General features: G+C 43.4%; 1 protein-coding gene and 1 pseudogene across 4 annotated transcripts; one reads left to right on the top strand and one right to left on the bottom strand.

The window, feature by feature from the left end:
- Positions 1-7007: 7007 nt before the first annotated feature.
- SPTSSA (serine palmitoyltransferase small subunit A) lies at positions 7008-27125 on the top strand. Of its 4 annotated transcripts, XR_003433612.1 has the most exons (3): positions 7178-7553; positions 10927-10970; positions 25965-26038. XR_003433612.1 is itself a non-coding variant. In XM_027111042.1 (2 exons), the coding sequence occupies exons 1-2, from the start codon at positions 7065-7067 to the stop codon at positions 26066-26068; spliced, it is 207 nt and encodes a 68-aa protein (XP_026966843.1). In that variant the 5' UTR covers positions 7008-7064; the 3' UTR covers positions 26069-27125. The 4 variants fall into 4 exon arrangements, 1 of the variants encoding a protein (XP_026966843.1); XM_027111042.1 differs by lacking the exons at positions 7178-7553; positions 10927-10970 and adding an exon at positions 7008-7167 and having other exon boundaries at positions 25965-27125; XR_003433611.1 differs by lacking the exon at positions 10927-10970 and having other exon boundaries at positions 25965-26078.
- On the bottom strand, positions 13114-17454 carry LOC113622950 (60S ribosomal protein L31 pseudogene; annotated as a pseudogene).
- Positions 27126-27687: the final 562 nt, after the last annotated feature.

Raw genomic sequence — 27687 nt, 5'->3', positions numbered from 1 at the left:
CTTGATAAGAGTGAGATGATGGGGACTTCCCTGGTGGCGCACAGGTTAAGAATCCACCTGCCAATGCAGGGGACAGGGGTTCGAGCCCTGGTCTGGGAGGATCCCATATGCTGCAGAGCAACTAAGCCCGTGTGCCACAACTACTGAGCCTGCGCTCTACAGCCCGCGAGCCAACTACTGAAGCCCGTGCGCCTAGAGCCCATGCTCTGCAACAAGAGAAGCCACCGCAATAAGAAGCCTGAGCACTGCAATGAAGAGTAGCCCCCGCTCGCTGCAACTAGAGAAAACCCGCGTGCAGCAATGAAGACCCAACGCAGCCAAAAATAAATAATAAATAAAATAAATAAATTTAAAAAAAAAAGAGTGAGATTATGGGCAGATCTTACCAAAGGAGGCAAATCTAAGAAACTTGGGAGAATGGCTCCATTATCACTTAGGGAGGGAAATCAGGAGTGGGGAGAAGACAAGAGAATTAAAACTGGTACATGGTTTCTGGCCTGGAGTTCAAAGTACTTTTCACCTTAATAGAGATAAGAAAAGTGAGTTTTGGGTGCAAGATTAGTTTGGACTTGAATATGTCTTTGAACTCCAGTGTCCATAATTATTAAATAGGGATTGTACTTGCTCTCATTTCTGAGGAAATGAGATAATGGATGTGAGAGCACTTTGAAATTTGAAAGCTGGGAAGGACCAATTATGTAACAATAACCTTTATTCTTTTTTTGTGTGTGTGGTACGCGGGCCTCTCACTGTTGTGGCCTCTCCCGTTGCGGAGCACAGGCTCTGGAAGCGCAGGCTCAGCGGCATGGCTCACGGGCCCAGCCGCTCCGCGGCATGTGGGATCTTCCCGGACCGGGGCACGAACCCGTGTCCCTTGCATCGGCAGGCGGACTCTCAACCACTGCGCCACCAGGGAAGCCCCCTTTATTCTTATTTTAATTATATTTAGACATATTCTGCCAGCAGTTAGAAAAAAGACTCGAGGTGAAATTTGGAATCCAAAGGGAAGTTTGCATGCATGAGTGGAGAAGGAAGCAGGCATGAGTGGAGAGGGCTAGAGGGGCCAGCCAGTCCTTATGGATGGGGAAGAAAAAAGGGTTGAATCAAAGGAGTAGTGAGAACTCCAAGTCAGGGTTGGATAGTGTGGGGTGGTAGAAACCAAGACTATGGAGAATTTTTAGAAGCTGGAAATGTTCAACAGTGTCAAATGCTGCAGAGAGGTTGAGTGAGAAGAGAGATGATTAAACTCCATTGAGTCTGGTAAACTTGAGTAAATGGTTTCAGGAGGGGGTTGAGGTAGAACCCAGACTTCATGTGTTTTGGAGTGGCTGGGACTAGGTGCTAAGGTCCTGGAGGAGAGGAGGTGGCAGCTGTGGGTATCACCACAACTATAGGTGCTTAGTGGCAAAAGGAAGACAGTTTGATAATTTTTTTTATACTTTCATTTCAAAAAGGATTTGAAGGGTAAAGTAGGGGTGGAAAGATTGGCTGAGAATGTATTGAGGCTGCAGGGAAGTATGGGGGGAGAGAGAGGAGATTCTTGAGGAGCTGGACAAAGGGTGACATTCAGTCTAAGCAGAGGGAGTGGCTTTACAGATTAGAGAGAACCCTTTGGAGGCTGGGGGTAAATGTGAGGGTCTCAGAGTATTGGCAGAGCAGTGTAGGGGCCACTCAGGAGCACAGAGTGAGAGAATTGCAGAGAAGTTGGGCAGTTAGGAAGACAAGCTCTGAAACTGTGCTGGGAAGGAGAGCTAGCTAGTTAGCAAATATTTCTTGTGGTACAAAACACATACAAAAATTTGCAAATACAGATGTTCATTTGTCACATTCAACTAAGAACTATTCACTTTCATACAAATCTAAATAGATAGGAAGGGACTAGATCTTTAATAAATGCTGGTTGAATTAAGTTACTTTCATTATATGTCAGTCAGGCGTTGATCTTACTCATGAATACAGCTACGTGGTTGTGCATGGATGCATGTATGTGTGTGTTTCTTGTAAAGATGCTGCAGTGTACATTGTTTTCTTTCACACTTAGACCTAATTGTGCCATTCACTTTTTACCTAGGACTCCTCTTTGCAGAAGCTGGAAGCCCTGAGCTGTTATGTTTCCCCCTCCCCTTCCCCTGTCTGGGCAGGAGCCTGAGGTGGGCAGTTTGCACGGGCTATTGGTCACTTTTATCAACTGCATGACCTGCTACCCCAGGACTGAGCTTTGCTGAGGCCTAAAATGACTTCTTACTAACATGAAATTGAAAGACAGGCTGCGAATGAGCAAAGGCCCTGGCTTGCTGATTGGACTGCAGTCAGTGGTCGCCCCTTAGCCCTGGACACCACTTGGGGCCTGCCGTGTCCACAGTGATGTTTCTGGAAGCCAGATCTGGAGGTCAGCCTAGCCCATGTTGTCATTAGCACTGCCTCCTTAAGGTACCAATATCCCACCTTCCCATTCTGCTCTGGCATTTCCTTCGTCTAGACACATCCTTGCACCGAGCCCTCCCTGCCGACCCTCTCTTGGGCCAGACTCTCCTTTCCCATATAAACAAAGTCACCTCTACTGTTGACCTCATGGTGGATGCTCTGCATACCCCCTGTTCCCTGAGGAAGGGCCCATCTCCTCCCACCACGGTGCTGTGGGCAAGGCAGGTTGGCCTTCTTCTTCCCCATTACTGCATCCTAAGCAAGACCACATGCCACCGGGCTTTGCCCCCTCCATTCCACTTCTCTCTGGAGCTTTCTCAGTGCTCCCTGAAGACTTTGACATTTGGTCTGCGGACTTTTCCTCTCAACCCTTAGTCCTGCCACCATCCTAGATAACTTCAACTTTCATGTGGCCAGCCCTGCCAACACCATTGGCAACGACGGTCCCTTACTTCTCCACCCCACTCTGGCTGCCTGTCCCATTGTCACAGCCTGTGCCCATCCTTGCCTTGGACTGGCCCGTCTTTGTGATCTCAAGCTTTGGCAGCATATCCGTGGTTATTCTCCTCCAGGACAGAAGCTCTCCCACTCATGTACTCCTGCAGTTCCCAACCTTGCACAGCTTTTTTTTTTTTTTTTTAATTTATTTTTGACTGCGTCGGGTCTTTGTTGCTGCACATGGGCTTTCTCTAGTTGCGGCAAGCGGGGGCTACACTTCATTGTGGTGTGCGGACTTCTCACTGCGGTGGCTTCTCTTGTTGCGAAGCATGGGCTCTAGGTGCACAGGCTTCAGTAGTTGTGGCACGTGGGCTCAGTAGTTGTGGCTCACGGGCTCTAGAGCACAGGCTCAGTAGTTGTGGCGCACGGGCTTAGTTGCTCCATGGCATGCGGGATCTTCCCGGACCAGGGCTCGAACCTGTGTTCCCTGCATTGGCAGGTGGATTCTTAACCACTGTACCACCAGGGAAGCCCTTGCACAGCTCTTGACGATTCCATTTTTACTTTTCTGCATTTACTTCCATCTCTGATCCAATTCTCACAGCTGTTATTTCAATGATTCTCTTTCCACCAACCTTCTTGCTTCCTTGTCTCTCCCTTGTGCTCAGCCAGCAAGACTCCACCCTGGAGCAAGCCTCCTAATTCATCCTCTCCAGTTCCATACATGGGTCCTGTGGATTGCTGGTGAAATTGATAAGCTTTTTCTGCCTGATGATCCCTACCCAGCTTTAGGCAGTCTCTCCCACTCCCCCTTTTCCTTTTCCAACTGTCCACGTCAACATCTTGCTCACTCTCAACAGAAGGCCTTACTTCCTTACGGAGACTGAGGCTGTAAAGTAGGGAGTGCCTTAACTTACTCTTCCATGTTTGTGTCCATCTGGCTCCCATCTTCTTATCCTTCCCCTCTTAGGAAAAGAGCTACCGATTCCTGTTTATTAAGGCTTTAGATCTGGCCTCCCCATCCCACCATTTGCACCAGTATTTTTACTCTAAGCTCATAAACTTGCTCACACTTTCCCCATCTGAAAATCAAACCAAACCAAAAACTCTTGTTATCACCCCCCTCCCCCCACTTCCTGCAAAGATAAGGCTGATCAGCTCTCTTCTTACCTCCCATTCCCTCTCTAATCCGGTTTCTGCCCTTATCACTCCACAGTGAATGAATCATCAGTTGAACCCCATGTGGACAAAACAAGCTGGCACTTCCCTGCCTCCTTTCCCTGTCCTCCCCGAGCCATCTGATTTACTGGCTGTCCCTTCCTCCCTTGGCTTTGCCCATTTGTCTAATCCTCCTCGCTGTCAAATCCGTTAGTTCCTTCTGAGTGCCCTTTATTGGCTCCCTCTGGACTCTCGTCCCCTAAATGCAGCGTTGCTGGGTTTATTCTGTGCTCTGCTTTCCCCACGCTGGCTGCTTTCCCTGGCTGACCCCGTCTGCAGTCATGGCTTCAATTACCAATGCTGATTGAAAATTCACATGCCTCTAGCTTCTGTTCAGGCTTCTCTGAAGTTCCAGACCCTCATGCCCAACTGCCCCCTGGACACCTCCACTTAAATGTCTCTCAGGTACCTCAGACTCAGCCTCTTCCTAATAGAATTCATATCTTTTCAGCCAGACTTCTTCTCCTAGATTCTTTGTGAATATTGTCGTTATCCAGGGTCCCGGCCTCTTTTCACCATTCCTAGTCAGTCATCAACTTTAGAGAGATGGAGGGATTTATGTTCACTGGAATCCCGGGGAAGCTGAGGGATGGAGATTGGCTGGGCAGATGCAGTGGATTGGGGGGCTACATACAGCAGGGAGGACTACGTGGTAGGAATGGCACTTAGAGAGCTGGCCCAGTGTGGGAAGGGTAGCTTTGGGTGATGCTTCCAACCTTGTGTAAACTTCACCGAGCATCACCAAGGGCAGAGGTACTTGGAATTCTTGAAGAGAAAGGAACAAGGGAGCTTGCCTGTGCCCAAACAGATCTGAAGAGAGGTAGCTCAAAGAGGATCAGGGGCAGAGAGAAGCCCAACACAGTAAGATTCAGAAGTGGGAGGGCTGAGAGTACTTGGATCTCTCAGGGATAAGGAGGCCCCAAGTGAGCGTGGTTTATATATGTCCCATTTACAGTTTCTACCTCTGTAAGGTCTCCAACTGGACCCTCTTTTCCTCCAGGCTATTGCTCACTCCCATGTCTTGTCCAAAAAGCAAATCTTATTAAGACGTTGGCTCTTTTTTTAAATAATAAATTTATTTATTAGTTTATTTATTTGGCTGCATTGGGTCTTCGTTGCTGCGCACAGGCTTTCTCTAGTTGCAGTGAGCGGGGGCTACTCTGTTGTGGTGCGTGGTCTTCTCACTGCGGTGCCTTCTCTTGTTGCAGGGCACGGGCTCTAGAGCGCAGGCTCAGTAGTTGTGGCGCACGGGCTTAGTTGCTCCGCGACATGTGGGATCTTCCTGGACCATGGCTCGAACCTGTGTCCCCTGCATTGGCAGGCAGATTCTTAACCACTGTGCCAGCAGAGAAGTCCAAGCCATTGGCTCTTCTAACTTTTGAACAGTAAGTTAAAAATTCCTTAGCTCCTCGTACAAGGTCCTTCAGGATATGGTCCCTGGTTACTATCTAGCCCCATCTCTTGCTGCTGTCTACACATTCTTTTTTCTTTAGCCACGTGAAATTCTTCCAGCTCTTTAAAAGCACCAGGCCTTCATATAGGGGTTCCATACTCCTGTGATGTAATATACTCCCCACCCTAACCCCATTCATTCTGCCATTTCTGCTTTTCCTTCAATACTCAGCTCAAGCACCATTTCCTAGAAGACTTTTACAACCCTACTCTGATTTTCTCTGGGCTATCAAGGCATCCTACACATAACATAAAAATGCCCTTTACCGCATCTCACTATAATCAGTTAACTTGCTTCTCTTCTCTGGTAGACTGGGTACATTATGAAGGAAGATCTCAGTCTATCTGGCTTTCTATCCCCAATGTTTTGCTCATGAACAGTACTTGATATTTCTAAATAAATAAATAGTGATCAACCATCAAAGTTGTAAAGTTTAAGCAGAAGGCTACTTAACCTAGAAACCGTTTAACATTTAAATAGCAGGCCATTAATTGTGTCATTTCACACGCTAATCGTGCATCTTCATTCCTGAAGGTGAGTGCAATGTTGCTGGCCCATTTGCCAGTGGGAAAATCTGGACTTTTAAGAGTGCATCTCCAGGAGGTATCTGTCCCACAGACGGATCTCAAGTAGTCTGTCATCTGCAGAACCGACCAGATCCGCGTCCTTCTCCCGGTCTTGACCTACACGGCACCTTTCGCCACTAAGAGAGGTGGGCAGATTGACATATTTATGGTAATCTCTCTCTTGTCTTTAGGTTAAAGAGTGCGCGGGGTATGTTGGTTTATGTGGGTGTGCTTTTGTGTGTGTGAGCCCGCGTGTGGGTGGGGAAGGAGGAAGAGGGCAGTGTGTGCATCACTTCTTCACAGATGCCTTTCCTGACCTGCTTGACTGGGCAATGCTCGCCTCCCCACCCTCTCCGAGCACCTTACTCTCCCCCTCTGCACCGATCACAGCTTTTCTGGCATTTGTGAATGCCTGTCTCCTCCCCTAGATCGTAAACTGCAAGAGGTAAGGATCCTAATACGCTCCTATTCACCCTGTAATTCCCCCAGCCCAGGAGGACGCCTAAGGCGTCACTGGTATTCCACAAATATTTCTTCGACTGGCGTTTCTGGGCCCGACTCGGGGGACCCACCGCGTAAGGGAGCCACGGGCGACCCCCGCGGCAGGACCCCAGCGGGCACTACCGCCCCCCAGCCAACTGCCGGGCGAGGCGGGGCCGGGCGGGGCACTCTCGCGGGGACAGTTCTCGGGCTCGCGTGGGCGCAGCCCCGTGAGGGGGAACAGCGGGAAGGGAGCGGGCGCGGCGCGAGGCCGAGGCCTGGCCAATAAACGCCGGCCGGGCGGGGCTCGCGGCCGGCTGCCCGGGAGCGCGCGGGGCTGGGCGTGCCCACGGGTGACGCTCCGGGCCGGGCCGGCCAATGGGCGCGGGGCAGGCGGGCCTGGCGGCCAGGGGCTCTAGGACGCGAACGGGAGGCCGGCCGGACAGACTGACGTTTGGCTGCAACGCGGGAGGCGCGTGGCAGGGATGGCGCTGGCGCGGGCCTGGAAACAGATGTCCTGGTTCTACTACCAGTACCTGCTGGTCACGGCGCTCTACATGCTGGAGCCCTGGGAGCGGACTGTGTTCAGTATCCTGCCCAGGCCGCGGGCGCGGGGCCGGGTCGGGGCGCGGGGGCCCGGGCGGCATCCTCCCGGGCCCAGGGCCTGGCGGGCGCGGGGCGGCGGGAGGACGGAGAGGCGGCCCCGCGGGAACTGCGCGCGCAGACTCGCCTCTTCGCGGCGGGCACGCGGGACCGAGGTCTCGGGGCCGAGGGTGGCGCTCCCGCGGTTGGGGGGTGGGGGACGAGAACTCTTGAGATCTGAGGTCGCCGGTGAGTCACTGGACCGAGGTAGAAGTGCCTTTATTGCTGGAGGAGATCCCCTAGGGCGATGTCTACCTGGTGTGCCCTCGCCTGCACTTCGGCCGTGCCAGCCTTTGATTCAATCTCCTGTTCCCGTGGGAGGCAGGGACCGTGTAAGTGGAGCAAATCGCTCCCGGCTTGGACGCTTTTGACCTTTAGCTGTCCCTGATTTAGCTGGCTTTGGTCCTAATAAGAATGCTAACCAGTTTATCGGCTTTTAAGTCAGGTTGTGAATTTGTGCTCATGGCATCCCAATACAGTTTTTGAAAGCAGTTCGTTAATCATCCCTTTTTGGTCTTCAAGATGGTTTAAAAAGTCTGTTCTCATTAATTTGATGTTTGCACAGTCCGTAACAGTCGAGCCCGAAAAGGAATATGTGGTTAGTTGTAGATAGTGTTTGAAGCTGTGTTTTCGTAGATGGCTAATAACTACTCGTTAACGACTATAGAGCATTTACTACCAGCCAAGCAACTGTGCTAAGTGCTTTGCCTGTATCTTAACTCATCTAACTTTCATAAGCTCAATTAATAACTCAAGGTTGTGAAGAGAGGCTTCCTGAAGTCTGTCTTCATTTGTCTATGTTGACATCCCTTGATGTTATTCTTGCAGAATAAATACTAATGAGAGATAACTTTTTAAAAAAACTTGAGGGCCAATATGAAACAACTATTTTATATAGCATGCTTGCTTCATACAGGGCCTCTCGTCTTCAGTGTGGTTTAGTTTGGAGTAGCTTCAGAACAACTTTGCAAATACGTGGTAGAGTGACTGAGGTAATTTCATTCCAAGCCTTAATAAGTGTGTTTATTTGTCTTGAACAAATAGGATTGAACAAATAGCATAGGATTGTACTCAAAGCTTAGTCTTTTGTCTCAACACTTTGAGGCATTTTAGCTGCTTTACAAGGAAATTTAGTTTTATTATTGTTGGCATTTCTTTCCAAACCTGGAGTTTAAGAAGCAGAATGCAGAGTTTGGATTTAAAGTCTGAATGTAAAGTATGCCCTAATTTCCTGCACCATTTACTTGTAGCTGCAGTTTAGTTTCACTCTGAGTTCTATAGGTTGGAGCTCATGAGGTCATCCTTGTAAAATGTATACTAAAATATATACCACCTCTTGACTCAGTTAAAGTTATTAAAAAGTGAATTTAAACATAAACAATGTTGTGCTAAATCAAAACTCTTTAAATCAAGTTGAATGTAGTGCCCCACTATCAGAGTCCACACTGTAATTTTACTCTTAAAGGTTTTTGTTGGCACATAGATAAATGCTATGGTGTCAGTGGTGTTAAGGTTTTTCTGTATTATATTGCAATAGTAATAGTGTCATAAATACCTCCGTGTTTTTCTTGGGGGGGATGGAGAAATAAATTACGAATAAATTATGAAATGATATGTAGTACCTCTGTGGGTTTTTGCCTTTGAAGCATTTGACTTCTCATTGGTTTATGGGACCACACGATTTCATTAAAAAAAAAACACACACACTAGTGAGATTTGCAACCAACCTGAAAGAGACCTGCTGGGACCTGTCGACATCTACCTCTGGAGGGGAAGTTTTAACATGTTTCGAAAGTCCCCTTTCCCCATTGGCAGCCATCAGTGGGAAAGGAAAAGACCAGGTTTTGTAACCAAGACATGTTTTGTAACCAGTGAGACACTCCCTGTAGTGCCTTACTGGGTAACATTGTAATCATGCTGTTGAGGGGAGCTAGAAAATTAAAAATCTTTGTTAAAATAATTGGAAGCCTAAGTAAAAGTTATTTTAGCGTTGTTCTTTTAATTAAAAAAACAAAGGTTTATTCTGTAATGGCTTCTGTGTTTCCATGACATTTTATATTTGTATTTATTTTAAGCAAAATGCAGGCAGTTTTTTTGGTTTATGTTTAGAATTAGATTCCCCCTGAAAGACAGTCCATGTCTCTTCAAGGAAAGAGTTTTTTTTTTTTCCAACCACAGTGCTGGGCACACAAATAATGCTTGACAAACATTTTTTTTTTTATGACAAACATTTGTTTATATGTTGATTTGTCATTTCAAAGAAATTGCAGAAGCACTGATTTTAAGCCACTTTTAGAGTAGCTTTGGAACTTGACTGTTCCTGATGAACAACATTCAGTTCTTGTAGAGAATTCAAGCTTAAAGAAGTAGAAAAGGCTATAGATTGAAAGAACTTCTTTGATTTATTTTGGAGATGTTAACAAAATTTGCCTTGCTCTGTCTACTCATTTGTAAAACATGTACATTTGCTGAGTTCTGTATTCCACAAGTATTGTATACTTTCTAATTGCCAGATACTATTCTAGATAGTAGGGATTTACCTGTGAATAAAACAGATAAAAATATTTATTCTAATCCCACTAGATAAATAAGTAAAAAATTAGATTATTAGATTGTTATAGCTGTTATGGGGAAAAATAAAATGGAGAGGAGGATAGGAACTAAGAAAGAGTCCATGTTCTTTGATTTTTAGTTAGAGTGGTCAGGGAGGGGACATTTAGAAAGATGTAAGCAGGGGAAAAATTCCAGAGGATCGAGCATTCCAGGCAGAAGGAACAGTAACTAGGAATGCCCTGAAGCACCAGCGTATCTGGCTTGTTTCTGGGATAGCTGAGTGGCTGGTGTTTCTGGGGTAGAGTTAGTGGGGGTGAGTAGTAGGAAAGGAGGTCATATCTGTTCCCGTAGGGCCTCCTAGGCATGGAATGAGAGTTCTGGAGATGAAGGGAGGTGCTCATACCTTTTGAGTAGAGTCACTCAAATCCAGTAACCGTTTTCTCACTGACATTTAAATACAATAAGTCCCCTACATACAGACGAGTTCCGAGAGCGCATTCGGTTAAGTCCAATTTGTTCGATAAGTCCAACAAAGTTAGCCTAGGTACCCAACTAACACAATTGGCTACATAGTACTGTACTGTAATAGAAAACAAATACAAAAAATAAGGAAAACATTTTTAATCTTACAATACAGTACCTTGAAAAGTACAGTAGTATAGTACAACAGCTGGCATACAGGGGCTGGCATCGAGTGAACAGACAAGAAGAATTACTCACTGGAGAAGGGAGAGGAGGTGGGAGATGGTAGAGCTGAAGGGGACTAACTGTATTTAATAAAGTAGGAAAATAAACCACAGGAATATACATTTTTCCTTTCCCCATGAGACTCAAAGCTCTTTTCATTTTGAATGGGAAAAAAAATCCTAGGAACAGGGTTTTAAAATTTATTTTAATTTAAAAAATTTTCGACATCCTGAGTTCTGTTCTAAGTTTCCAAGAAGATGGACTTCATTTCTTCAAGGAAATTAGATCCAAGTTAAGGAAAAATTAGAATTGACACATGTTCTCAGGTAGATCCCTGCCCCACCCCTTGTTATTCCGCTGAAAGAGCTGGGCAGTGAGTGCTTTGGGATGCAGGGCAGGAAGAGCATGGCGGACTCAGAGAACTTTCAGGGAGGTATTTGAGTTCTTTGCTTTATTTTCTCCTAGGTGGGGAGAAGGTGTGGACTGGGGTGCAGAGATGTGTTGGGATGGTGAGTACGCCAGGCTGACTTGGCTGGAGCAGGGATTCTTTAAGGCAGAGTGGGTGGGAAGTAAAGTTGAAAAAGCAGGTTGAGACTGGTTTTTAATTGAACAGACACTTCTGTGCGTATCTTGTGCCAGATGCTGGCCTAGATGCTTGTGATGTATCAGTGAGCACATGAGACAGAGATCCCTGTCCTTGGGAAACTTTGATAATGAGTGAAATACATAGTGGGAATTCCCTGGCAGTCCAGTGGTTAGGACTCTGTGCTTCCACTGCAGGGGGCATGGGTTTGATCCCTGGTCAGGGAACTAAGATCCTGCAGGCAGCGGGGTGTTACCAAAAAAAAAAAAAAAGTGAAATATATAGTATGTTAGGTGGTAAGCATTATGGAAAGCAGAAATATAGGTCAGGGGGATAAGAAATGTGTGGATGGGATGGAGTTACTGTTTTTAAAGAGGATATCAGGAGAGGCTTCATTGCAAAAGCGTATTTGAGTAAAAAGATAAAGGAGGTGAGGGAGTTAGCAGGGTAGAAATCTGAGGGAAGAGCAGAGCTGGCAGAGGGACTAGCCATTGCAAAGTCCATGAGTCCAGAGCCTGCCTGGCATGGATGAAGGCCATCACTGAGGCAGGTATGGCTAGTGCAGAGTGAGTGTGCGGGAGAGTCCTAGGAGGTGAGGTCAGACTCTTTGGAAGTCCTGGAGGTCTTTGTAAGGACTTTAATTTTGGTAAAAAAGGGTACTCTTGGGCTTCCCTGGTGGCGCAGTGGTTGGGAACCTGCCTGCCAATGCAGGGGACACGGGTTCGAGCCCTGGTCTGGGAAGATCCCACATGCCGTGGAGCAACTAAGCCCGTGTGCCACAACTACTGAGCCTGCGCTCTAGAGCCCACAAGCCACAACTACTGAGCCTGCGCACCGCAGTGAAGAGTAGCCCCCGCTCGCTGCAACTAGAGGAAGCCTGCACGCAGCAATGAAGACCCAATGCAGCCATAAATAAATAAATTTATAAAAATAAAAATAAAAAAGGTACTCTTGGAAGGTTTGATAGAGGAGTGATCCAATCTGGCTTTTTAAGTTTGAAAAGGTTTACTTTGGTTGCAGGATTTGGAATAAATTAAGGGTGGCTGGAGGAGGCAAGGGTAGAAGCAAAGGTAGATATTTTGGATTGAGATAGGCTTTGAATGATAATGAAAAAAAGCATTCCTTTTTTTAATTTTTTTTATTTTTTATTTATTTATTTATTTATTTATTTATTTTAACATCTTTATTGGGGTATAATTACTTTACAATGGTGTGTTAGTTTCTGCTTTATAACAAAGTGAATCAGTTATACATATACATATGTTCCCATATCTCTTCCCTCTTGCGTCTCCCTCCCTCCCACCCTCCCTATCCCACCCCTCCAGGCTGTCACAAAGCACCGAGCCAATATCCCTGTGCCATGCGGCTGCTTCCCACTAGCTATCTACCTTACTACGTTTGTTAGTGTGTATATGTCCATGACTCTCTCTCGCCCCGTCACAGCTCACCCTTCCCCCTCCCCATAACCTCAAGTCCGTTCTCTAGGAGGTCTGCGTCTTTATTCCTGCCTTACCCCTAGGTTCTTCATGACATTTTTTTTTCTTAAATTCCATATATATGTGTTAGCATACTGTATTTGTCTTTTTCTTTCTGACTTACTTCACTGTGTATGACAGACTCTAGGTCTATCCACCTCATTACAAATAGCTCAATTTCGTTTCTTTTTATGGCTGAGTAATATTCCATTGTATATATGTGCCACATCTTCTTTATCCATTCATCCGATGATGGGCACTTAGGTTGTTTCCATCTCCGGGCTATTGTAAATAGAGCTGCAATGAACATTTTGGTACATGACTCTCTTTGAATTTTGGTTTTCTCAGGGTGTTTTTGCTAAAACCTTAAAACTATAATTTTTTTCTTATACAATTCATAGAACACATTCATCACATGACCTGATTGGCAAAGCTGGTCCTCACTGTGAAGCCAAATAGGCAAAATCAGTCTTAATTTCTGTCAGAAAAAGCTCAGTGTCATTTTTCTGTTCAAATAATTGTTATGTAAACACCTTCAGTCCTGTCTCACTTTTTTGTTGTTGCTGTTTTATAATTTTATTTGACAATCAGTGGTTAGTTCTCATCCACATTGACTATAGGTTTTTCAAAGTGGTGACAGGTACTTAGGTAACCAACGTATAGAGCTTGTTTGGTGAATCTTCAGCTTCATGCTTTCTGGACAACCGCACAACCACACGTGGATACAGTATGGGACATTCCATAACCCTTTGGCCGAGACAGCTTTGTTGAAACTGTTGTCACTGTGCACATCTGGAGCTCCTGTCTCCTTCATGGCAGATTTCTGGATCTCTTTCAGTGCCTGAGGGGCATGCTTCTTGAAACCCACTCCATGGGTGCGCTCGTGAATGTTGACAGTGGATTCTCTGGTCACTACCTCAGTGATGGCAGAACGGCCCCTCTCACCATCCTCCTTGCTGGAGGCATTTTGCCGGGCCCAGATTGCAAAGGTGTCTCATTTCCAAATGCACATGATTAGATGGATAGATAGGTGAGGTTTGGAGCTGTGCCAGGAGTCTGTTACCTGAACGAAATAAAGTACAATGTAAGTGAGTTACTATTCCTTTGTTTGCTGTCCCAGAGGTTATTTTATGCCCTGGGGAAATGCGTAATTGTAAGATTCTGGAAGTAAAGTGAGAGAAGTGAAGTTGTAAGGGGGGGGGATGGGAAGGAGAACTAGCAGATCACAGTTCTCAGATCAGCTTGAGGAGAGAGTAACACTGGAAGCTGAAGATTTGTAAACTGATTCCCCTTAACCGATTCTAATCCTCTGAAAAGTCTTGTTCCTCCAGGGCTCCTGTGCTTTAGTTTGAAAACAGCTGCTCTAGCCTGTTTGACACTGCCTGGATATTTGGCTGGCTGTGTGAGAATGTCAGACTATCCCTTGTCTGTACTCCTTAGGATATTATAACTTTTTCTTTAGTAGGAAAACGTTCTTTTCTTTCAGGAAAGGTGGAAGAGAAAAACTATGCTACCCAAGAACTAGGTGATCTGTACTAGGATGTCAGGGAAAGTCATGGGAGGTTGATGGCAGTGGGGACAAAGCACATACAGGTGATCTACAGTGTTTCTGCATGTGATACCAGTGATTTTTCAGTAGAGCTGAATGTGGATCCTGTCTCCACTGCGTCATATTCTTAAAGACCTTGTGACCTCCTCCACCCCACACCCCGGCTCAGGGTTTGATTGTTGTAACATTTGTGGTGCTTAGGAGCAAGGATAAGATAAATTCTTTTTTTTTTTTTGCTACGTTGGGGTTGGGTCATCGTTGATGTGCACAGGCTTTCTCTATTTGCAGAATGCGGGGTTACACTTCGTTGGGGTGTGCAGGCTTCCCATCGTGGTGGCCTCTCTTGTTGCGGAGCACGGGCTCTAGGCACATGGGCTTCAGTAGTTGTGGTGCGTGGACTCAGTAGTTGTGGCTCATGGGCTCTAGAGCGCAGGCTCAGTAGTTGTGGCGCAGGAGCTTAGTTGCTCGGGGCATGTGGGATCTTCCCGGACCAGGGCTTGAACCCGTGTCCCCTGCATTGGCAGGTGGATTCTTAACTACTGCGCCACCAGGGAAGTTGAAGGTAAATTCTTTAGATTAAAAAAAACCCCAATGCTCAATTTTAATAATTAAAACTCTGTGTTCTAAAAGATCTACTTAAGAGAGGATATATACTTTTCATGAATTGGAATGCTTAAAAAACAGTAGTTATGGGGGCTTCTCTCGTGGTGCAGTGGTTGAGAGTCCACCTGCCAGTGCAGGGGACGCAGGTTCAATCCCTGGTCCGGGAAGATCCCACATGCTGCAGAGCAACTAAGCCTGTGCGCCACAACTGCTGAGCCTGCGCTGTAGAGCCCGCAAGCCACAACTACTGAGCCCAGGTGACACAACTACTGAAGCCCATACTCCTAGAGCCCGTGCTCCGCAACAAGAGAAGCCACCAGAATGAGAAGCCCACGCACCGCAACGAAGAGTAGCCCCTGTTCGCTGCAACCAGAGAAAAGCCCGTGCACAGCAACAAAGACCCAATGCAGCCAGAAAAAATAATAATAAAAAAATAGTAGTTATGGAATGATAGACAGTATTGTATTTATGATCAATAGTTATGAAAAGTAGAATTACTAGTAATACAAGAATTTTGGCCATCATATGTTGTATGCGTTCCTGAAAAATTCTCAAATAAAAGAGTTTATGGGAAAATATCATAAGCCCCTCAAAATCTATGCAACTTCGTAAGCAGGTGCTAGTGATTGGCATCTTGGGGGACAACTTGGATAACCTGGGCAGACAGGCTGGGCGCTGCCCCAGGGGCATTAAAAATTCATGGACAGAGTTGACTGGAACTGCTGAAGTGATGGAGATGGTGTGGGCTGCCGTCGAGGAGATGCAGGAGGCAGTGCAGTCCTGCCTTTAGTTGGGAGCTGTGCTAGCCTGGAGGTGTAACTTTCTGGAGAGGGAGCCCAGGTACAGATGCTAATTTTTAATTTTCTTAAAATAGAGCTAAAAGGACTGCAGCTGCTGAGCTGAGGGATGTTTCTTGCTGAAGATTATAATTCTTTCCTCACTAATCTGGCTCCCCTAATTTACAAAAAATCCCATATGAAACCATGCAGCTCCTGTGATATCCTAGTCACATATGGGTTAATTGATGTTCCAGAAATGTGTTATATCAGAACAGATTATATTTTAGAGCAGACAGGTAATTTTTCCCCCTTGACCCTGGGACTTCAGATCTTCATGTGATTAATAGAAGCTCTAATTATAAAGACATATAGCGATACATAGCCTTGGTGTCTCTGGGTTCAGAGCTACAAACCATTTCTAGGATTTCAGCTCAGAGTTGAACATGATCATTGCTGGTTTCAGCAGCAGGCTTTTTTGTTTGTTTAGTTTTTAAAGAGTTCATCATCAAGTTGTTCTAAAATCAATTTCCATACTTAAGTATGACCAACACTACAGAAAGCTCAGAGAATGGGTTTTGCTTGCCAACAGTAACCTCTGATGCTGATGTGATATCCTTTACTATGGCCCAAGAATATCAAATTGGCTGACTTACACAGACTATAACCATATCGTTATCTTCTACTTGCTTTCATTTATGGCAACTAGGAAAGCATCAAAGGTGATATATTTGGTAAAAATAAGCTTTGTTTTTGTTTTTTTTTTTTTAAATGTTTGGCCGTGCCATGCAGCTTGCGGGATCTTAGTTCCCCAACCAGGGACTGAACCCGTGCCCTCGGCAGTGAAAGCACGGAGTCCTAACCACTGGACCACCAGGGAAGTACCACCAGGAAGTAAGGAAGTCCCTTACTTTTGGTGATGGTCTCTAGTTTTTCGAGGTCAAGGGACAAAACCTGCAGTAATAAGAAAGAGTCCTTTTTGGAGCATCATTCAGCAGCTGACACCTGCTTTCCCTTAGAGCTTTGATGGCTTTTCACCAAACAGCCTATGGTAATACTTTGTCAGATACTTTGTTTTCTTTTTTCATTAAGATGGTTTCTTAAAAAAATTAAATTTATCAAAACTTTTGAATATTTCTGAGGATAAAAGTAGCTTTTTAGAGTTAGTTTTACAAAAGGAATTTGACTAATAGAAGATTGGATTGTTTTAGATGACATTTTAGCTTTGTTTTTTAATGTGACCAGGGCCATCAGAGACTGAAAACATTGAAATTAGACTAGTGAAGAGGAATAAATCATACCCACTGGAACGAAGGCCCCTGCCCTTTTCCCAATGAGGAGCTACTTTTGGTTTCTCCAAAGTCTTGCGAATAGGTTGCTAAGGTAGGCGGTGATAGTACGGGGTTACTGGTTAGGGCAGGAGATGTTAGTTACCGTGGTCTTACTTCTGATGTACTGTATTTAACTTTAAAGCATTTCCTCTTTTTTCTAAGTTGCTGAGAAAAGGACTGGGGATGGCCAATCCCGTGTATGGGCAAAAAGTCTTTTTTTTTTTTTTTTTTCCTGCCTAACTAGGAACTTATCAGCTCATGATTAGCTGGGGATCCCTGTTAAAGAAAACAGCAAACAGCACACAGATATATGATTTCACATCTATTTGCTTTTTAATCCATTGGACCCATAAAATATTTATGTTATGTCCAGGTTATAAATAACCTCTGAATGTTCACTCAGGCCTTGAACAAACAACTTTCGGCAGTGCCTGCACAATCCTGGCACATTATCTGCTCAGTTCTTGAATGGTTGAGGAAGTGCCTGCTTTGTCTAACAATGCGCTACAACCGGAAGCAAAGAGCAGCCGAGGCGTTCACTCTCAAGCACTTAACATTCAGTGGTAGAGACAGTTACATACACACAAAACAGAAAAGACATATTTTTTAATTTTTGAGGTTTTTGGTTTGTTACAGTCTGGATTTCACTAGCTTTATTCTCTATTTCTTGAATCATGGTTCCCCCTCTAAAACAAACGTGATTAATCTTGGTACAGCTGCTGATACTTAGACAAACAGCAATAAGGGCTTGGTAAATGGAAAGATTACTCTATCACTTTGTGTATTACCTTCCAATATATGTGTATTGTATAACACTGAATATTTACATTTTCTGTGTGTGTGTGTGTGTGTGTGTGTGTGTGTGTGTGTGTGTGTGCGCGCGCACGTGCCTCAGTGTCTCAAAGAGAAGATTACATTAAGGATGATTGAGAACTGGTGCTTAAATCTCCAAGCAAGTGGGATCCTAACATTAATCCAGGAAGGGATTTCATTTTATGGAGAAGAAACTCAGGTCCAGAGAGGTTGTGATGCCTTAGGATTATACTATAAATAACAAGTTAATAGCAGGGTGACCTTGGGCAATTTCCAAACAGAGGTCTGAGTCATAATGTTAAGTGCCCAAGCCCTCAAGCAATAATTTCAATAAAGATTATATTACCTTTTGTTGCAGAATAGATTTGATTCCAAATTTTTATATCAACCCTGAAAGGTAGGTGATGTGTGTCCCCAAACCATAGATAAGGAGACTAGTGATCAGAGAGTTTTTGACACAACCGGGGATTGGCAGAATTGCAGCTCAAGCCTAGGTTCTCTTCCAGTGCCATGGTGATTCCAGTATCCATTTCTTGTACTTCACAGTGTGTCAAGGATACTTTAAACTTTGAGAGGTGTGTTAAAGAGCGCAGTGGATTGAGAAATCCACTCAAGTACCCAGATAGCAAATAATAGCTGTTATATTCTAAATGGTGTATGTTTAGCTCTGTTTGTGAGAACATTTCTAAGAAGATGAAGGTCACAAGTTCCCCAGCCTTGCAAATGTCACAATAAAACTGCCATTTGGAATGGTGCCAAGCATAATCTCAGGGAGTATTCAACTCAGTGTATTGGAGCTATTTCAGCTACATGGCTAAAATTGCTTAAATTGCATTTGTAGAAGGTTACTTATTAAAAGGCACTGTTTTGCGTGTTTTGCAATGTGATTATTAAGGCTAGTAGAAATTCCTCATGGTCCCATTGTTTACTTGTTCATTTAATATGAGTTTCACTGTATAGTTAAGTCAGTTTTAAGTAGTCTCTTATTTGGGGGGGTAGGGATTAATTGGGAATTTGGGATTAACAGATCAACAACAAGGACCTGTTGTGTAGCACAGGGAACTATAATCAATATCTTGTAATAACCTATAATGGAAAAGAATCTACAAAAGAATATATATATATCTGAATCACTTTGCTGTACACCTGAAACATTGTAAATCAACTATACTTCAGTAAAAAATATTCTCTTATGGTTGAGAGCTTTAGGATAATTTAGGGGAATAATTTTGAAATTTAATTGTATAGAAAACTTACTTTTAGAGGCTTATTTAATTATTGTGATTCTGGAAATACTTAGGAGAAGTGGGATCAGAATACAGAAACTTTTTTTTGAGGGAAATAGAATTAAAAGTTAAATTTAATAAGTGGCTCTGGGTAAAAGGTTAGGTTTAATGTTATTATTGTTATTATTTTGAGTAGCTAATAATTGGCATTTGCATCTAGGTGCAAGTGACTTTTGGTAATTTTCTGTTTTCTTGGTCAGAATTGAGAGTTGTTTATTCTGTTTCTGAGAGCTAAGATTTTCTGTTTATTTCCTAGTAGCAAATTAGATCCAGTGATACCTAACCCAAACTTTGCCAGGGAAAAAGATTCTTCAAATAAAACAGTTTTTAGTCTAGTACTATATGCAGTTCCATTTTCCTTTACAGTTCTTACTTATTAAAAAAATAAGTAAGACTTATTAACTATTCAGGCATGCAATAAAAAATCCATAAAGAATAATATAATGAAAGTGTGCCCATACCAACTACTGAAGAAAAACATGCATTTGAAGACCCTTTGTGCCCCTTCTCACTTGATCTCCCTTCTTCCTCTTCCCATTTCACCCCACTAAGTAACCACTATCCTGAATTTAGCATATATAATTGCCATTTATTTGTTATTACTCCACATGTATGCATCACAGCATAATGCTGTAGAAAGTCATGAACTCTAATGTCTAATATTTTAACCAGGCAAAACATCTTTTCAAGTTTTGATAAGTTTTGGGGACTTCCCTGGTGGTCCAGTGGTTAAGAGTCTGCGCTTCCATTTCAGGGGGCACGGATTCGATCCCTGGTGGGGGGACTAGGATCCTACATTCCTTTGGAGTGGCCAAGAAAAAAAAAAGTTTTGATAAGTTCTTGTTTCACTTGGAAAGATGTCCTGATTTTATATGCATATAAAAGATTAAAGGTTTGACAATTTAGTGTTCACAAAATTGAGCCTAAGTTTCAGGTTCCTGTCTTACAGTAGAGCAATCTCTGTTAAGCTAATTTATGCATGTTGACTGATATATTCTCCATACTAAATAGAAGAATTATAGTGCCATAAAGAGTATGTAATATAATCATTCAAATGGCTGTTTTTAGTTAATTCTTACTTGAATTTGAGCCAATGACCTGAAGATTATTACTATACCATTTCATTTGCTTTGTGTATACATTCGTAAGTCTTGCATAAAAGCTGTTAAAAAACCCAAAAAGCATCTTGAAAATATAGTATTGCTTAGAAACAGATTTTGGTTTTCTTTGCTGTAGTTGCTTTAGAGTTTGTTGGTCACGGTAATATGTGGAATACGTAGAACGCACCGCAGTGAATCTAGAGTCAAATAATGTTTCTTAAGCAATTCCTTTATTCATCAAATATTTGTTAAGCGTGTGTTACATGTTGGAGATACAAAAATGATTAGACATTGTTCCTGTGTTCAAGGAGTTGATAATCTGGATGAGATAAATATCAATACATCTACAAATAGGTAATGTCAAGTGATAAGCTCTGTGTGATATGAGTGAAGAACTTGATGAGCATTAGGGAATAGTTAATTCTGCCAGGATGTTGGGGTAAGAATAGAAAAAGTATGAGTGCTAGGGAGAGCCTCAAACGAGAGGAGATGACTAGCTGAGCTCTAAGAATGTTTAGGTTTTACTTGGAGGACTAGGACTTTTCGTACATAGGAAGATATTATAGTGTAATGGTTAAGAACACATTTTAGGAGTTTGACTTGGTTTGGAATTGGCTCCATTGCTTACTCTGATTTCGGGATATCACTGTAGGGCTTAACACAGTGCCGTGCGCACACTAGACGAAATGAAAGCTGCCACTGCTGTTATCCTTAGTCACATTATTAAGCCGTAATCAAAGGCAGAACAGTATGAAAATATAGAACATTGTTTTCTGAGACTCGTGTAATATGGCATGAGTAGGATGTGTGTTTGTTGGGGGATGATTTGGAGTGTTGGGAGGTATGATGGAAAAGCAGCATGGTACAGTTGACCCTTGAACAAGCAGGGGTTAGGGGTGCTGACCCCTGCATAGTTGAAAATCTGAGTATAACTTTTTATGGCCGGGGCCTCTGTATCTGTGGCTCCACATCTGCAGATTCAACCAGCTGTGGATTGTGTAGTGCTGTAGTAGGTGTTTATTGAAAAGAATCCACGTATAAGTGGACCTGTGCCGTTCAAACCCATGTTGTTCAAGGGTCAACTGTAGATGCTTTTGGTCCCCACCTTGATCCCCTTTGCCAGCTGATGTACTTCTCCCTCACTGCTGGGAGTGTTGTCTGCTACTGCCTTCTAGCTTCCCCCTTCTCCAGACTACTGGCCTTGGCCAAGGCAGCTGTCTCGCCCAGGTGGTTTTTCCTCAGCCTATCTACAGCCAGTGATTGACAGATTAAGGGATACAAAAGATCAGGCCTGTTGCCTCAAAGCAACACCAACATGTGGTACAATTCATGCTCCAGAGCGCCCTGTGGGAGCTGAGCTCCTGAACCTCCTCAGCTTTTCCCCCTGCTCTGTTCTGTTCTCCTCACTCCCCTTCTGATAAAACTTCCTTCAGAATAATTTATGCAAGAATCCCTGTTCCAGCCTCTCAATTCTTGCCTACTTCTTGCACTCCAACCTAAGACCAGGTACTTGAGCTAGATTGGAAAGGTCCTCAGATGCTTGGCTTAGAATTCCAAGTGCTATCCTAGAGACATTGGGAAGCATGCATTCTAAAAGGATAACTCCAGTAAAGAGAGACATGGAAAATAGCCCGAGGCCTAAAGTGGGAGCTTTTAAGTGATTAAGTAAGGAATGATAAGTACCTCAATCATTTATCATTGATAAGGGTAGGGGAACCTGAGATAAAAGTCATTTGTTGTGGTTGGAAAGAACGGAGAAGTCTTAAATAATTTGAATTTGGGGAGAAGGAATCAAAGCAATTTCTAGATTGAGTGACTAGGCAAATAGTTAATCTATAATTATATCAGATAGTGTGTCAACTATTTTCAAATCGTTGGAAAAATAGGACCTATAGGAAGAAGTAGTTTTGGAGAAAGTTAATGAGTTCAGTTTTGGCTCTGTGAATTTAAGCCCGTCATAGGTGAAAATGTCCAGTATCATAGGAAATACTTGTCTGCAGTATAGAAGGTGGGGTCAGGTCAACAACATTAAGGTGGCTGTTTAAGTTATAAGTGTGTGTAGGCCCAAGACAAATCATTGGGAACTCCATTTATCATTTAGAATCCTTTCAACTGCAAGTATGGCAAAGAATATCTAAAGGTGGTTTATGGGTAAAGGGCGTATTTATTGGCTTATGTATCTGAAAATCCAGTGGTAAGGTGGGCCTCAGGTCATTTGATCAGTGTTCTAGCTCCATTTTTCTGCGATTATTTTTGTTCCACCACCTTCATCTGTCAACTTTGTTCGGAGTTTTGATTTCCTTATGGAGGCAAAGTGACTCCAGTGATTCCAGGATTCTATCAGCAAACTGCATATTCTAGAAGGAGAATCTGTGTTCCTGGATTCCTGGCAGAACTCCTAAACTTTGAGCTGGTTGATCAGATTTGGGGGGTGGGCATTGTTCAAAAGAGAAGATCTTAACTGGTTCAGACCAGTCAGGGCTTATCCCTGGAGTTGGGATAGGGTTAGGCCCACCCAAAGAGCATGGCTGCTGTACTAGCAGGAGGGCTGGAGTGGATGTTTGGGAGAAAAGCACAAAATTAACTCTAATCATCTTACACATTAGTGGCAGACAGGGAAAAAGAGCCAGTGAACTAGGAAAATGGTGCGAGAGAAGGGAGGAGAGCACCAGAGAAGTACCTCAGCCCAGAGCTGAAGGAGTTTTGAAGAGGAAAGATGAAAATACTGTCAATTCAGAGAGCCATTGGATTTGATAGGAGGTCGTTGGTGCCCTGAGAGCAGTGTCTATAGCCTGGAAAGGTAGAAGGCAGATGGTTGTGTGGGTGATGAGTAATGATATGGAAGCAGCAAGTTTGTACTTTTTTTTTTTTTAAAGAAATTAAGTGGTGAATACAAGGTGGTTGTTTAAGAAAGAACTGGATTAAGGGAGGCTAAAAAGTAAATTAAAAAAATGGTCATAGGGCTTCCCTGGTGGCGCAGTGGTTGAGAGTCTCCCTGCCAATGCAGGGGACACGGGTTTGAGCCCCGGTCCGGGAGGATCCCACATACCGCGGAGCAGCTAGGCCTGTGAGCCACAACTACTGAGCCTGCCCCTGGAGCCTGCGAGCCACAACTACTGAAGCCCGCACGCCTAGAGCCCGTGCTCCGCAACAAGAAGCCCACGCACCATAACAAAGAGTAGCCCCTACTCGCTGCAACTAGAGAAAGCCGGCGCCCAGCAACAAAGACCCAACTCGGCTAAAAAAAAAAAAAAATGGTAGTGGGAGAACTACCCACATCTGACGTCTGCATCTCTACCAGTGCACATCTCCTTCCTGCAAACACCCTCCCTCTTGTGAAGTTCTTCACAGGGAGAGCAGCACCAACCCAGGTACCCCCAACAGGGTCATTGGTTTGGCCGCAGATGTGACACTGGCCTCTGCCGCCATATGCAGTGACCCATTTCCAAAGTCCTGTCCATCTTCTTCATAAATCCCGCTTCAGGATATCCCTGTGTCCAAATTGTCCCGGTCACTATTCTGGGCACTTTGAGGGACACTGAAGGACTAAGAATGTCCACTGTGGCCGTCTCCCTGTCACTAAGGCCCTTCCTCCTAACCCCCTTACCCATCACCCAGCTGCTCCTCCTACCCCCCAGAAAAATGTAAATCACCAAATAATGGTTGTTAATCAGCAAGCACTTGCCCTCCCCACCTCGGGACCCACACTTGACCAACCTTAGCTTAAAGCTAAGACTGAATGCAGGCTGACCTCTCCCATGAAGACTGTAAAATCCCACTATAAAATCAATATGATTTTTTTTTTTAAGGCCGTGCTGTGCAGCATGTGGGAATCTTTTTTTTTTTTTTTGCGGTACACGGGCCTCTCACTGTTGTGGCCTCTCCCATTGGGGAGCGTAGGCTCAGTGGCCATGGCTCATGGGCCCAGCCGCTCCGCGGCATGTGGGATCTTCCCGGACCAGGACACAAACCTGTGTCCCCTGCATCGGCAGGCAGACTCTCAACTGCTGCGCCACCAGGGAAGCCGGGAATCTTTTTTTTAAAAAAAATTATTTATTTTTTTGGCTGTGCCAGGTCTTTAGTTGTGGCATGTGGGATCTAGTTCCCTGACCAGGGATCGAACCTGTGCCCCCTGCATTGGGAGCGTGGAGTCTTAACCACTGGACCACCAGGGAAGTCCCCAAATCATTATGATTTTAATTTCATTTCAAAAAAAATTATTATGGGAGACTTTTCACCCATGTTTGCCAGATGAGGGGAATGAACTTAGGGTCTGAGTCAGGTTTGAGCTGTGGCTCTAAAGACAGCTTCTTGTGTGACCCTGGACAAGTCCCCTCTGTTTTGTCAGTCTCTGATGAGTACTAGTGAATAAACATTTCACAGGAAAACCGTAAAGGTCAAGCAAGATAATACATAAAAGAGGTTTGTCAACTAAACTGTTATACAAATATTAGCTGGTAGTAAGCACATTGTTTATTTAAACCCTATATTCTCATAAAGGTATGTAAGGTATTATAGAACTACTAGTATGTAGAGCTGAAAGTATGTAAGACAGGAGGTGGGGGAGGAGGGGAGAGAGAGAATATGAATGAATGAATGAATGAATGCATAAAACAGTCCCAGTTCAGAAGTAGTTATTCCCCTTAGCATGACTCTGCAAAGCAAAAAGCCCTCAGGTTTTACATAATTTTTTTTTTTTTTTGCCATACGCGGGCTTCTCACTGTTGTGGCCTCTCTCATTGCGGAGCACAGGCTCCGGACGCGCAGGCCCAGCGGCCATGGCTCATGGGCCCAGCCGCTCCGCGGCATGTGGGATCTTCCCGGACTGGGGCACGACCCCGTGTCCCCTGCATCGGCAGGCTGACTCTCAACCACTGCGCCACCAGGGAAGCCCTTTACATAATTTTTGTTAGCAGTATTTTGTGTGGCCCAAGAGGAGGGCTCCTTGTTGACTTGCATATATACAGTTTATTTATTTTTTATAAATTTATTTATTTTTATTTATTTTTGGCTGCGTTGGGTTTTTGTTGCTCTGCGCGGCCTTTCTTTAGTTCTGGGGAGCAGGGCTACTCTTCTTTGCAGTGCAAGGGCTTCTCATTTCTATGGCTTCTCTTGTTGTGAAGCACAGGCTCTAGGCACGCGGGCTTCAGTAGTTGCAGCATGCAGGCTTCAGTAGTTGTGGCTCACGGGCTCTAGAGTGCAGGCTCAGTAGTTGTGGCGCATGGGCTTAGTTGCTCCGCGGCATGTGGGATCTTCCCAGACTGGGGCTCGAACCCGTGACCCCTGCATTGGCAGGTGGATTCTTAACCACTGTGCCACCAGGGAAGCCCCCTATACAGTTTACATTCGTTTTGGAATGCGGAGAACGGACCACAGTGCAGAATGTTTATGGTTTAGGTTATCAAGGTGACTTTTATTTGATGTTGTTGCAAAGTTTAGTGATAATAATAATAATAATAATAAATGTTTAATAGTAGCAGCTATTATCAGTTTATGTCACTAGTATATGATTGATCTTATCTTTGGCTCTAAAGCCAATATCTTAGCCACATTCTAGTTTAAATAATTCTAAAATTCTTGGATCAGACAAGACTTATTGTTCAAGCTTGTAGACATTTTGCAGTCATTAAATACTGTACAATTTTATTCCTATACATTTCTGTTTCCTAGATTGAACAGAGTCACTTTCTCTGCTTCATTTTAAGCAGCCTGATGTTTTGAAATATAATAGGGAGAATAATAGTATGCACCATGTAAGGTGACGGTGAAGACAAAATGAGCTTAAAAAACAGAATGGTGTCAGGCATAGTTAAGATTAGTGGCTATAATTATAGTTATTTGTTCTTTATAAATACTTGGTAGGTATGAGAAAGCATTAAATGAATGGGTGCTTCCACATAGAACAATTGTTGAAAACATTTGGGGATTTAGTTTTGGATAAACTGAGAAAAAGTAAATTAAATGAAGTTTCCTTAACTACAACTCAGATTCCATGCTGGTTTCCATCGTGGGGATGGCACTGTACACAGGATATGTCTTCATGCCTCAGCACATCATGGCGATACTGCACTACTTTGAAATTGTACAGTGACCAACATGTGACCAAAATCAAGAGGTTCTTTAGGGAAGAGCCACTGTCTGAAGTTGGAACGAGACTTCATCAGATGTCATAAGAAACTCTACTAGATGTCAACATAACCGACCCTCTGAATATAAAGACTAAAATTTATGAGTAGAACAGGAAAACAATCCTGACTCATGTGTTGTGTTCTTTATTTTTAATTTTAAAAGAGGCTCTTGTATAGTAGTTTTTGTCTATTTTAACATTGTAGTCATTTGTACTTTGATATCAGTATTTTCTTAACCTTTGTGACTGTTTCAATATTACCCAGTGAAAGCTTTTCTTAATGTAATTTTGAGTACATTTTAATTGCCTTCTATTTCTAAAACCCAAAGTCATTAGTTGGGCTTTACGGTTCTTGCTATCATATGGCATACATATCTGCCTGGATATATTTCTACTCTTGACCAAAGTTTTGTAAGAAAAAAATTCACGATTTGGGGCAGGGGGCTGGGGAGGGAGGATATTTTATTGAGAACTATTTACAAAAGACTTACCTGTAAGTTTGAACTCAGGAGTACGGTTTTAGCTCTCTGGACTCTACTCTTAACAGCTTTTACTTTAAAACTATTAAAGTGTTTCTTAACAATGAAAAAGAAAGATCTTGCTGAAGTTAAAATAAGGAACATTTCACCTTTTAAATATTTAATTTGTGCGTGGACTCATTTCCAGAAAACTTTGGTGATGGTTCTTGTGACAAATGGTGGTGAAGTAGCATTATTATGTAATGCTTCTATATAGTAGAGTTTTTAATAGAAGGTAAATCAATTTCCTCTGAGGGCCATTAGTAACAATGTACTTCTTTAAATTTAGTGTCATGATTGTAATGGGTGCTGCAAATGCATTTGCACATTGTAATATGATGAGATGAATTGTTAAAAACTACAGCAAAAAGAAATGTAAACTTGGTTAAAATTCTCTCACTCTTTGTATTGCTTTTTTTTTAAAAAGATTTTTATTCCTTAAATGTAAAATGACTACCTAATTTTTTGATGTAAACTCATTAAATTCAAAGAGAGAAAAATCAGCTGATGTAGCAGTATTTTTTTTTTTCTCGTTGGTTAAATGTTGATCTAATATTTATACTTCTGGATTGATTGCTGTGGACAGATAAGCAGTAAGTATATCTTAACATGTCTCTCAACATAAAAGTATCGCTAATTTAAAACATTAGACATTTTTTAACATACTTCCCAGAATGTTTTACTATTTAAAAAAAATATGTAAGTACTTTTGGCCCCAAATTGTATGAATTAGATTTTTGGAGTGTTTTCTAGTCCAGAGGTACTAAGTAATATATAAAAGTCTGGTAGTTTTAGAGAATCAATTTATATCATTACTATTGGGGGGGTGAGAATAATATGTAAGTATTTAGTTTTGAAGTGCTTAAAAGTAGTTGGATATGGTTATGTCTGGTTATGGCATAATTATAGTATTCACACTATCTCAAGCAGAATAATGAATATGAGGATTTAAGCCTGGAGTTGTTCAATTAATGCTTAAATCTGGCTTTCCTCTATTGACATCCCTCCTCCCCCGCTTAACCACTGACAAGTAGATTCTAATGTCTGGATCTCTGGTGAGCTGAA

Source organism: Aethalodelphis obliquidens, unplaced genomic scaffold, assembly GCF_003676395.1.
Source record: "Aethalodelphis obliquidens isolate GAN/ISIS:26980383/991018 unplaced genomic scaffold, ASM367639v1 scaffold10, whole genome shotgun sequence".
In the NCBI taxonomy this organism is placed as follows: domain Eukaryota; kingdom Metazoa; phylum Chordata; class Mammalia; order Artiodactyla; family Delphinidae; genus Aethalodelphis; species Aethalodelphis obliquidens.
Note: the sequence above shows the minus strand (reverse complement) of the source record. Positions and strands in the feature narration are given on the sequence as shown.